Source organism: Miniopterus schreibersii, assembly GCF_964146895.1.
Source record: "Miniopterus schreibersii genome assembly, chromosome: 2".
NCBI classification, from domain to species: Eukaryota; Metazoa; Chordata; class Mammalia; order Chiroptera; family Miniopteridae; genus Miniopterus; species Miniopterus schreibersii.
This window is the reverse complement of record NC_138102.1, coordinates 70882705-70895821: the sequence shown is the minus strand read 5'-3', so window position 1 is coordinate 70895821 and position 13117 is coordinate 70882705. Positions and strand designations below refer to the sequence as shown.

The 13117-nt window shown below is 36.9% G+C and overlaps 1 protein-coding gene across 1 annotated transcript in view; it reads left to right on the top strand.

The window, feature by feature from the left end:
- Nucleotides 1-13117, top strand: part of VWA8 (von Willebrand factor A domain containing 8) — a 331062-nt gene that overhangs the window by 49993 nt on the left and 267952 nt on the right. Inside the window, exons 8-9 of the mRNA XM_081127980.1 lie at nucleotides 110-218; nucleotides 3618-3722. Of these exons, the coding sequence (XP_080984106.1) occupies nucleotides 110-218; nucleotides 3618-3722 (214 nt within the window). The remainder of the gene's footprint in view (nucleotides 1-109; nucleotides 219-3617; nucleotides 3723-13117) is intronic.

Below are 13117 nucleotides of genomic sequence, written 5' to 3'. Positions count from 1 at the left end.
CTTAAGAATTTGATAGTAGATGTCATCTTCTTAGATTAAACAGATTTGTACATACTTTATATTAAAACTGTTATAATAAGATTTAATATAATTTCTCTTTTTCCCCTAGAATTTCTCAACTTTTGTCCTTTGCCACCACTCTTTGTTCCCAAGAATCTTCTACTCTGGGACTTCTAGATTTTCCTTTAGATAGTTTACCAGCTGCAGTTCAAATCCTGGTATGTATAGAATAAAGTAATGACTGGTATACCCAAATGAGGCAAAGAAAATTAAAAGGTTTATCCTTGGATATTAATCATTTCAGTTTGCCTTGTCATATTCCTTTGTAAATATTGCAAGAGCTGAGATTAATTTGTTGTTCAGTGCAGCAAACTATTCAGAGATCAATGGTGTCTTCTGAACCCTTAAAGAGCTTACAGTCTTAGAGAGGGGAAGGTGGATGTGCATCTCAGGTAAGTTCTGGAAACAGAGGGAAAGACTTTTAGGCTGATCACACAGAGGTATGCTGTAGTGTAAGCTGTGCCTCAGACTTGCCCCAGCCTGATGTGGGGAGCTGTGGCTTTTACACTCCAGTGCCATCAGTCATTGGTTAATGGTCACCCCAGGGTGCACCACTTCCTGGGCACTAGCTATTCTCCCAGCCTTTGAGCAAAGGGAGCTCAAGGATACTCTTTTTCAAAAGATCTTTAGCAGCTGGCTGCTGGGAGGCACAGAAAAGATAAGAACAGATCTGAGGGGATTTGGTGGAGCATTGACGTTATCCACTGCAGTATCACAAAGGTTGTGATGGTCCTGTCTGGAGTGGCAGGAAGGCCTCCAGGCAGAGGGAACAGCACTTAGAAAGTGTTGAATCCCAAAAAGGCCTGATACTTTTGGAGAGTAAGTTGTATCACAAGAGCAAGCCTGCATGGTGGATAGGTTAGAACGTTAGTGTGAAGTGTTTTATGTGGTGAGTGAAGTTGTCTGGGTTTTATAATGTGGAAGAAGTGGCCCATCAAACATTAGTAAGTACAGTTGTTTGTAAACCTACTTTTGCCCACTGCTTTCTATTGGAGTCAGATACCTCTTTTTGGAGGAAGGAGGGATATGGAGGGCCTAGATGCACTGGGACCAAGTATGGGACTATTAAAATAGTGAGAGACTCTGTTAAAGAGCATAATCCCAGGTAGTGGGAACATCACCTAGATAAGATATTTATATTTAATTTATTTTTATCTTTTTTAAAGGTTATTTTTATTGTTGACACTATTACAGATGTCCCCATTTTCCCCCACTTTGCCCACCTCCTTCCGGTCCCCACCCCTCTTTCCTCTGGCCATCATCACACAGTTGTCTGTGTCTATGGGCTATGCATATATGTTCTTTGGCTAATCTCTTCACTTTTTTTCATCCAGTCCCCCCTCCCCTCTGACAGCTGTCAGTCTGTTCCATGTACCCATGCCTCTGTTTCTATTTTGTTCGTCAGTTTATTTTGTTCATTAGATGCCACATATAAGTGAGATCATATAGTATTTGTTTTTCTCTGATTGGCTTATTCCACTTACCATAATAATCTCCAGGTACATCCATGCTGTTGCAAAAGGTAAGATTTCCTTTCTTTTATGGCTGAGTAGTATTCCACTGTGTAACTGTACCAGAGCTTTTTTTTTTTTTAATCCTCACCCGAGGATATATATTTTTTCCATTGTTTTTCAGAGAGTGTGGAAGGGAGAGAGAGGGACACATCGATGTGAGAGAGACACATCAATTGGTTGCCTCCTGCATGTGCCCTGACCAGGGCTGAGCCTGCAACTGAGGTACGTGCCCTTGGCCGAAATTGAACCCAAAACCCTTCAGTCCACAGGCTGACACTTTAACCACTGAGCAAAACTGCCCAGGGCTACAACAGCTTTTTTACCCACTCATCTACTAATGGGCATTTGGGCTATTTCTAGATCTAGGCTACTGTAAATAACACTGCTATGAACATAGGGGTGCATATACTCTTTCTGATTGGTGTTTTGGAATTCTTGGGATATATTCCCAGAAGTGGAATCCTGGGTCAAAAGGCAGTTCCAGTTTTACTTTTTTGAGAACACTCCATACTGTTTTCCACAGTGGCTGCACCAGTTTGCATTCCCACCAACAATGCACTATGGTTCCCTTTTCTTCATGTCCTCGCCAGTACTTGTTTTTTGTTGATTTATTGATGGTAACCATTCTCGCAGGTGTGAGGTGATATCTCATTGTGGTTTTAATTTGCATACTAGGGCAAGAGAAACAAAGGAAAAAATAAACAAATGGGACTACATCAAACTAAAAAGCTTCTGGACAGCAGAAGAAACCATCAACAAAATGAAAAGGGAACCCACTGTATGGGAGAACATATTGGCCAATGATACATCTAATAAGGGCTTAATTTCTAAAATATATTAAAAACCCCCATAAAACTCAGGAAGACAAACAATCCAATTAAAAAATGGGCAAGGGACCTGAATAGACACTTCTCCAGAGGGGACATACAGATGGCCAATAGACATATGAAAAGATGCTCAACATCACTAATCACCATAGAGATGCAAATTAAAATCACAATGAGATATCACCTAGATGAGACATTTTAAACTTTTATTGCTATTTATTTTATATTTCCTGAGAGTCAGTGAGTTAGGTTTCTTGGGTATTGCTTACACTGTTCTATACATCTAGAACTGTTTTTTCTCTTCTGTTGATTATGCTTTTACTTTTCGTTCCTTTTGTTTTTGCTCAGAACTCTTCAGTTGGACAATTCTTAAATCTTAAAAAAGTTAAAAAAAATAGTAAAATGAACATCTCTAATTCCTTCACATAGAATCACCAATTGTTAACATATTGCCACATTTGCTTGCTCATTTTTTTCTGAACCATTTGAGAGTACACAGCAAACATTCTTAATACTTCAGTATGCAACTTCTCAGAATTAGGACATTCTCTTATATAACCAAACACCATTATCACACCCATGCCTCAGCATATTAACAGTAAATCTATATCATCTAATAGATGGTCCATACTGAAATTTCCCTAATTGTCCCTGTTAATAGACTTTTAAAAGTAAGGTGAACTGAACTGGAAAAGCAGTTTGATTTGGGGGTAAGGATTTGGGGATAATGAACAGTTTATAACTTTGTGGTTATAATTTTGAAGTGAGGTGCATGTGGATGAGATTAACTGAGATTAGGAATAAAGATGGAGAAGAGAGTTTGGGACAAATAGGGTAGGGAGATGTGTTCAGACATGTAGTTTCAGACATGCTGAATCGGCGTCTATGGGATATTCATATGGTTACATCCAATGTGTAATTGAGAGTTCAAGTCTAGAGCTCAAGAAAGAGGTCAGGAATAGAGATATAAACATGGAAGCCATCAACACATAGATGGAAGCTGAAAGATGGGTGTGGGAGAGCTTACCAAAGGAAAGGGTGTAGAATAGGAAGAAAAGAGGAAATAATGAATATTTGCTTATGTAGCCTTCTGGGAAATATGAGTAACCTATTAGTTATTAATTATAAGGCAATTTTAACGTCATATATATTTTGCATAATTTTTCAGATTTATTTTAGATGTTCCTCATTCACATCTATTTTTGCTCCTAAATAGGATTCCTTTCCTATGATGTCAATCAAACATGCAATCCACTGGCTTTACCCATACACTATTTTACTAGGACAAGAAGGGAAGATGGCTGTGGAAGATGTTTTAAAAGTAAGTATCTGCTTCCTCCCTTCCCCCTCCCCTCCCCTCTCCCCCTTCCCCTCCCCCTTCCCTTCTTCCCATCTTTTCCTTCCTCCTTTCCTACTTTTCCCTCTCCATCTTTCTTCCTTTCCCTTGCTTTTCCTTCTCTTCTTTTGCAGGTATAGAGGCATTGGCATGCCAGTGGTTGGGGAAGCAAGCGATGTGGCTGGTGTGTAGGAGATTGGTTACATTGAGTAAATAAGTAAATCAATTGAGCAAATATTGAGGAGTATAAAAGCTGCATTTTTCATTGTTGGAGAAAAAATTTATAAGCATAGAAAGGGGGAATGAAAGAGCCCTCAGGTATTAGATTGAAATTGGAGAAATTGATATAAACTCATTTTTTTCAATATGTATAAACAGATAAATATAGTAATAGATATAAATAGTATATATGTATGTGTATATATGTGCATATTTTCCAGCTCCATTCCCTAAGAGGGCCTAAAAGCTATGACACTGCAATGGCAATGATCATACCAGGTGTGAGACATAGGTTTCTCAATATCACGCTTCCAAAAGTGCTCCTTGGAAGTAGGGCTGATTCAAGGTTTGGGATAGGGAATGTGCATGATGAGCCTGGACCATCTTATTTATACTAAAAAGTAAGGAAATATTTAACACATAATGTTGTCAAAGTGACAGAGGAGCCAGCTTGGAGTAGCTCCCACTGGCCAAAATCTGGGACAATTTTAGCATCAAAATAATGGTAGTAATCAATGATAACCATTGAATAAAATAGGAATCCATTAGTTTATACTAATACAAATGAATAGGTAAGATAAATACATGGAGGAGAAGGAAACCTTTTCCATAATAGAATGCCTGTTAATAAAAGCAGAAGGAATTATATAAATAGAAAAAAAAATCATCATTTGGCAATTACCAGAGAGTGGTGGTTGATTTAGACATGAGTCATCAAAGGATGTCAAAGCTGGTGGAGGTTCTATGAGGAATCGGATACTGGCAAAATCTAAGAATATTCCACCCCATCCCACCCCACTACTAGATTGAGTACAAAACAGGAAAATTGTATTTTTATCATAAACACCAATTTGACCAGGTGGAGCACCATCAATATCATGTGCCTCCTGAGAGTTATGCTAAGAAGAGCTCAGCATTATTTCCTATTCTGGCTAAGAATTCTTGGTGTGAGTTTGGACATGATGAAATATTGTATAGACCTAGGTTGAGGGCCATCTTACACAATGAAAGACCTGTATTCTTTGGAACTGTCCAGGCCATGAATAACAGAAAAACAGGAATTGTTTCAGATTGAAAGAGACTGAAGAGATATGACAGCTAAATGCAATGTATTCCTGCATTGGATCCTGGATCAGATTGGAAAAAGTGACATTGTTGGCACAGCTGGCTAAACTTGAATAGGATCTGTGGGGATAGTAGTATTCTATTAAATTGTTCTCCTCATATGGAAGTTTATATGGTGATTACATTGGCTAGAGTTTTGTTTTTTAAATTGAATTATTTGGGATGATAGTGATTAATAAAATTATCCAGGTTTCAGGTATACAATTCTACGATACATCATCTGTATATTGCATTGTGTGTTTACCACTCCAAGTCAAGTCTCCTTCCATCACTATTTTTATCCCCTTTACCTTTTTCTATCTCCCTCCACCCCCTTTTCCTTCTGGAAATACCCATACATACTATTACCTGTGCCCATGAGTCTTTCTTTTTTTATTTTGCTTTAATCCCTTTACCCTTCTTACCAGCCCCCAACCCCCTCCCCTCTGACAGCTGTCAGTTTGTTCTCTGTATCCATGAGTCTGTTTCCACTTTGTTTGTTAGTTTATTTTGTTCATTAGATTCCACATATAATTGAAATCATATGGTACTTGTCTTTCTCTGACTGGCTTATTTCACTTAGCATAATATTCTCCATGTCCATCCATGCTGTCGCAAAAGGTAAGATTTCTTTCTTTTTTAAGGCTGAGACGTATTCCATTGTGTATACCACAGCTTTTTTATCCATTCCACTACTAATGAACACTTGGGCTGTTTCCAAATCTTGGCAATTGTAGGTAGATAAAGCTGTAATGAACATAGGGGTGCATATATCTTTTCAAATTAGTGTTTTGGATTTCTTTGGATAGATTCACAGAAGTGAAATTGCTGGGTCATAAGGCAATTCCATTTTATATTTTTTGAGGTAACTCCATACTGCTTTCCACAGTGGCTGCACCAATCTGAATTCCTAGCAACAGTGTACAAGGGTTCCCTTTTCTTCACATCTTTGCCAACACTTGTTTGTTGATTTATTTATTTTTCTTTCTTTTTTTTAAAGACACTTTAGAGAAGTGTCTCATACTTTATTTTTTAAAATTTTTTTATTTTTTAAAAATATATCTTTATTGATTTCAGACAGAGGAAAGGAGAGGGGGAGAGAGAGGCAGAAACATCAATGATGAGAGAGTCATTGATCGAGCCCACAACCAGGGCATGTGCCCCGACCGGGAATCGAACCCCGATTGCATGGATCCCAGGTCGACGCTCAACCACTGAGCCACGTCCGGCCGAGCTTGTTTGTTGATTTATTGATGATAGCCATTCTGGTAGGTGTGAGGTGATAGTTCATTGTGGTTTTAATTTACATTACTCTTATGATTAGTAACAGTGAGCATCCTTTCATATGTCTATTGGCCATTAGTATGTCCTCTTTGGAGAAGTGTCTATTCAGGTTTTTTTACCCAATTCTTAAATGGATTGTTTGTTTTCTTGGCGTTGAGTTTTATAAGTTCCTTACACATTTTGGATATTAAACCTTTATCAGATGTATCATTGGCGAATATGTTCTCCCATTCAGTGGGTTGCCTTTTCATTTTGTTGATGGTTTCCTTTGCTGTGCGAAACCTTTTTAGTTTGATGTAGTCCCATTTATTTATTTTTTCTTTTGTTTTTCTTGCCCAAGGAGATATATCAGAAACAATATCGATAAGAGAAATGTCCAAGTTTTTACTGTCTATGTTTTCTTCTAGGATTTTTATGGTTTTGAGTCTAAAATTTAAGCGCTTAATCCAATTCAAATTTATTTTGTGTATAGTGTAAGAAGGTGGTCTAGTTTCATTTTTTTGCACATATCTGTTCAGTTTTCCCAACACCGTTTATTGAATAGATTATCTTTACCCGCATGTATGCTTTTGCCTCCTTTGTCAAATATTAATTGACTATAAAGGGCATGGGTTTATTTCTGGGCTCTCTATTCTGTTCCATTGATCTATATGTCTGTTTTTATGCCAGTAAGATGCTGTTTTGATTACTATGGCCTTGTAGTATAATTTGATATCAGGTAGTGTGATTCCTCCAACTTTGTTCTTCTTTCTTAGAATTGCTGTGGCTATTCTGGGTCTTTTGTGGTTTCATATAAACTTTTGGATTATTCTAGTTCTGTGAAATATGCCAGTGGTATCTTGATAGGAATTTTGTTGAATCTATAGATTGCTTTGGGTAGTATGGACATTTTAATTATGTTAATTCTTCCTATCTATGAACATGGTGTATGCTTCCACTTATTTCTATCGTCTTCAGGGTCTTATAATTTTCCAATTACAGGTCTTTTACATCTTTGGTTAAATTTATTCCAGGGTATTTTATTATTTCTGAAGCAATTGTGAATGGGATTTTTTTTTAGTTTCCTTTTCTGATAGTTCATTATTGCTGTATAAAAGTGCAACTGATTTCTGGGTATTTATTTTTTATTCTGCTACTTGACTGTATTTAACAGTTCTATTGGTTTTTGGGTGGAATCTTTAGGGTTCTCTATATACAGTATCATCTTATTTGCAGATAATGATGGCTCTACTTCTTTCTCAGTTTGAAGGCCTTTTATTTCTTCTTTTCTCATTGTTGTGCAGATTTATTGTTTTCCATAAATATGAACTGGAATGTTTAAGGGTAATGGGGCATCATATCTGCAGATTACTCTCAAATGGTTTAGAAAAGACCAGTGATAGTATGTGTGTGTAGGGATGGCTGGAAGGAGAAAGGGAACAAATGTGCTAAAATATGAACCACTGTGAAACATGGATGAAGGTGAAATAGAGTTTTTATAAAACCATGTTTCTTCCCAGCAAGTGTGAAATTATTTTAGGATACAAAATTTTAAGAAGTGAATATCCAGTATAACTCATTTAAGAATATCCAGTATAGCCCATTTTAAAATTTAAACAATTTAAAAGCAAATGTAAGATAACACTAAGTTAAAATTTATCTGCCTATAACTTGGTAGTGTTTTCTCAAGGGCCACTTACACCATATGGTATCTTATAACTATATATTTAAAAGTATTGACCCTTGGCAGAGATTTGTTAACTCACCCTAATTAATTCCTTTTTATAAAAGACAGTTTTTGCTTCTCTTTTAGTTTGGCTCAAGGTGCAGATTTCTTAGGCTTATGTAGAATGTGAACAACAACTTTTGTGGCTGTGCGTATAGATCCTTCATTTTTCAGAGGCCGAAATTTGACAACCTAAAGCATATGGCATGGTTTTTGTTTTTTTCTTATCCCCAGATCTACACAGGGATTTTGGGAGTACAGAGTACATATTCTCTGTGCAGCTAGTAACAGTGGGAAGAACTCAGAAGACTGGAACAATAGATTCTAGTTACTTTAGTGGGATTTTTTTCACATATCAGCTAGCCAAAACGACAATATTGTCATTGGTTGGTGGTGTCAATAATAATAATAAAATAAAAATAATAAAAAGCTGTTCCTTGGAGATGCTGAGAAGTGTAGTTAGAGACAGAATCAAAAAACAAAGCATCAAGAAGCAAGGGGAAGGTAATGGTCAGTAAAGGGGCAAAGGAGTGTGGAAGAGACAGGATAACATAGAAGCAGAGCTGGGGACAGTGAAGTAGGAGCCACTGATGAAAGAAAAATAAGTCTGTGTGTTTGAGAGGGGGAAAGGAGGGTGAGAGAGAGAAGGGAAGAGGAGAGAAGGAGGGAGAGGAGGAGAAGGGGGTGGAATATTAGTGGGATAATGAAGAACCATTTGGAAATGTGGAAATTAATTCAGAGGCTCAAGGAGACAGGGAACTACCATTTTCTGACTATAGTTTACTTTAACTTTTATTCTAGGAGCTGGAAAATAGAAAACTAGAACTCATATTTGATTTAATCATCTAAACTAAGGTTGCGCTGGTCACTGAAGTAGTGCACCTAGTGTTTAAGGAAAAGGACATGATTTCCTATGAGCTCCCTTGATGCCCATTAGCACAGTGCCCAACGTCTAGGGAACAGGGTAAATAGGGAGGAAGAAGATGTTGCGGGAAGAGGTGAAGTTTTTCATGATACAACTGAGAGAAGATATCAGTGCCTAGATAAGTCAGTTATGAACAAAGGTCTTTACCAAAAAACAAAACAAAACACCAGAACACTTTGATGTGTTTCTGGTCTCTAATTTCAAAACTAGTTAAACAAATTAGATAAAATTATAGAATACCTTTTAAGAGTTGAGTTTTGTAGCCCTGGCAAGGTGGCTCAGTTGATTGAAGCGTCATCCTGTGTCCCAAAAGGTGCCGGGTTCAGTCCCCGGTCAGGGTGCATAAGGGAGCTAACCAATCAATGTTTCTCTCTCACATCAATGTTTCTTTCTCCCTTTCCCACTTTCTCTCTCTCTTTCTCTCTCTCTCTCTCCAATCAACAAAAGAAAACATATGCTGGGAGGAAGGTTAAAAAAAAAGTTCAATTTTGTGAAAAAAGTAACTAGTGTTTCTTTTGTTTGGCCTTTATTTTGACCTTTATATTAAGGGGAACATAGAAAAGTGATTAAAGGCCCATATGACAAACAGAAATTATTTCAAATTTGATTGTAGAGTTTAAAAAAAAAGGAAAAAGAGAATGATAGACGAGAGAAGAAAAAGCGATTGTCTTTTCTTGCCTTAGTTATATGAATTGCTAGTTAAGAAACAGTACTTCTTTTTCCAGTTCCTTAGTAGGTGGTTGGGGAGCAACAGCTTAGGTTCATTTGGCTGAACCTAATTAATAACTTCCTTTTTATAAGATCATTACACATTGGTACATACATTCACATCAGAGAATTAAACCTCTTTCCTTAAAAATGGAGCAGAGCAGTCTACTGATTGGTATAATTCTTTATGATCTGTTCTTAGGAGTCTCTTTGACCTGTTTTTTATTCTAAGTTTCTCTATTTTCTCATGCTGATGTTCACAGATGAACATTTTTTATATCTGCAAATAATTTTGAATTAAGAGTGATGAAAATTAAGGGAATATTGTTCAATTTGAAAAAAATGCTGAACTGAAGAATAGAAATATGTATTATAATAGCAAACCAAGAAAGTCCATACCTACAACAACTTTTCCTTGACAAATAATTATATTCTGACGTAGACTGTCATAGAAATTAATGTATAGTTGTATTTGAATTAGCTATCTATTTGGATTTTAGTGTAATCACTTAATTAGGCTATTTTTTTTTAAGGAAAAATTATTACTGAAAATGCAGTTAGGTTAAATTCAGTACACCTTTCTTTTTTTCTAAACAAGCTATAAAAATAGCTACAATGTTTTTCATTCCCCAGATGGTGCTCATCTTATGATACTCATATTCTAAAAACAGGTTTCTATAGTCATAACATCACTTCTAGCTTTTAGTTAAGGGCATCTTAAAGAAAATACTCTCATTCTGAATCTGCTATACTATGAGAATGGTATTTGTTACAGTATGGCAACAAGTACATCCAGGCTTCTAGTACCATGTCTTGGTCCTTCTTAGGCAGGACTTTATCTTAACAATGGTTAAATTCATAAGTTTCGTAGGTGATTTAGAAAGACTGTGTTTCCACTTATCCGCTGATAATATAAAATGAACTTTAGTCTTTGCTGAGAAACTAGGAAGAATCTTGCATTTAGTGTTTTCATTCCAGTTCAACAAACATTAATTGAGCACTCATTATTTGGCACATGATGTGCATACAGAAATCTTGGGATGCAGAAAGGAATATGATCTGACCTCTGCTCTTGGGGAACTTATGGTCTGGTTGGGGCACCACACATACAAATAAAGCATAGTGATGAATTACTGTGATCAGAGTAATAAAGACTTGAATTAGGTCAGTGAAATAGAGATTGAATGGATATGAGAAATGTTTCAGGTGGAATGATAGGCCTTACTAACTGATAAAGTATAAGAAGGGTTGGGAGGGAGACTGTGAGAGAAGGCGCAAATTCTAGAATGTTCACGAATCCTAGCTTGGACAACTGAGGCCATTAATTAACATGAGAAAGTAGAGAAAATGAGCACGTTTAGGTTGGGAGCGAGCTCAATACAGTGGGGTCTTTTAAATTTGAGGTTCTCAAGTGTGTTTGTCTAGCTGACCTGAAAATATGGATCTGAATCTGGAGCTCTTTTGCTATTATTAAAGATAAATACTTTCGAGTCACTTAGATATGGTGTTAGTTGAATTCATAACAATGGATGAAAGAACCCAAGAGGAACATATATAGTGAGAAGAAATAGTGCCTGAACCCCAACCCTGGAAGTACCAATATTTTAGGATTGGACAGTAGGCAAAGAACCTCCAAATTAGAGAGGAAGACCAGTGAGAGATATCTAAGTAGAGTAGGAGAGAATATTCTTAGGGGCATGGAGAGAGACTGTTTTAAGAGGGAAGAAATAGCCAGTTTCAGATGTTTCAGAGCTGTCTTGTTGAATGAAGACTTTTTGATTATTTATTCCAAAAGCTTTTTATTCTGTCCATTTCTTCTATCTAATCAATTAGCAGGCACAGTTGTGTTTGAGATGTAGGAGTAATCAAAATGGACAAAAGTCTCTAACTTCATTCACTGAGCTTATTTTTTAGTGAGGGGTAACAATCAATCAATAAAGTAAGTAAAAAATTATATAGTATATTAGTTGAGAAATGGATGCCCTCACTGAGAAGGTGACATTTAAGATCTGAACAAGAAACATGGGAGGAAAGCATTTAAAACAAGGAATAAGCATGTAAAAGTCCTGAGGCAGGAGTACTCCTAGGGTATCCTATGAATAGCAAAGGGCAGGATGAGGGGGCAGAGTGGCTGAAGAAGAGGTGAGGAGGGCATGGGATCAGAAGGTAAAGGAGGTTAGGTCACGTAGGGCTTTACAGGTCATTGAAAGGACTTTTGCCTTCAGTTAGAATGAGGTGGAATGTCATTATAAGGTTTTGAGCATAGGAATCTCTTATATGACTGAGCATCTTAACAAGCTCACTCTGGTTGCTAAAAAGTGCTAAACAATCACTGTAGAGAATAAGGGTGAAAACAGGGAAAAAACAGTTAGTAGGTTGTTGTAATAATCTAGGTAAGAGAGAGTGGTGGCTTTGACCAGCTTTGAGCTTGATAAGAAGTGGTTGCTTTTGGGTCATGTTTTGAAGATAGAATACTATGTGCTGAAGGATTGGAAGTAGGGTTGGGACAAAGAGTCAAGGGTGATTTCAAACTTTTTGAACTGAGCACCTGAATGATGAAGTTGGAGATAGAGAACATGGGAGGAAGATCAGGACCTGAGTGTTGTGTATGCTGAATTTAAAATACCTATTAGTTCTCCAAATGGAAATGTCAGTTACATATACAAATCAGGAGTTTAGAAGAGAAGTCTGAATTTCTAGGAGAAAGGAAAGTGGGAGCCATGAATATATAGATGGTTTGTAGTCTGAAACTGAATAAGATTATTTACAAAGTGAACATAGGTAGAAAATACAGAAGATTTCCTCCTAAACCACCCTAATGTGTACTGGTCAGGAAGATGAAGGACCTGCAAGGGAGACTGAGAAGGAGGAAACAGTACAATAGGAAAACTAATTTGGCAAGTGGGATATTATTGGTGGACTTACCAGCAGCAGTGCTAGTAGAGTGGTAGGATTGTAAACCAAAAATTAGTGGGCCAAATAGTAACTCAGAGATGAGAAAGCTTAAACAGTGATGATATACTACTTGTAAAAGAAGTTTGATGGTGAGCAGAACCAAATAGATGGTGATTCACTCAAGGATGATGTAGAATTAAGAAATGGCTTTTTGTTTGTTTCTTGAAATGGGGGAGACAAACAACTTTATAGGAAAAAGGGATGAAATCTGTGGAGACTATGGAAACTACTTACAGAAATATGTTCCGGGGGAGGCAGGAAAGGTCATTTCCAGAGCACCATTGTGCCTTGGTTTGGAATGGTGGAAAACATACTGTACTAGCAACTGGAATGATGAAATTATCATAAACTAAGATGGAGAAAGTAGACTTCTACTGATTTTCCTTCTACTTATAATTAAAGCAGAAGTCCTTTTTACTGAGACAGTAAAGGGAAAGAAGTAAGGATTGATGAAAATATAGAAGATTTTGAGGATGAAGG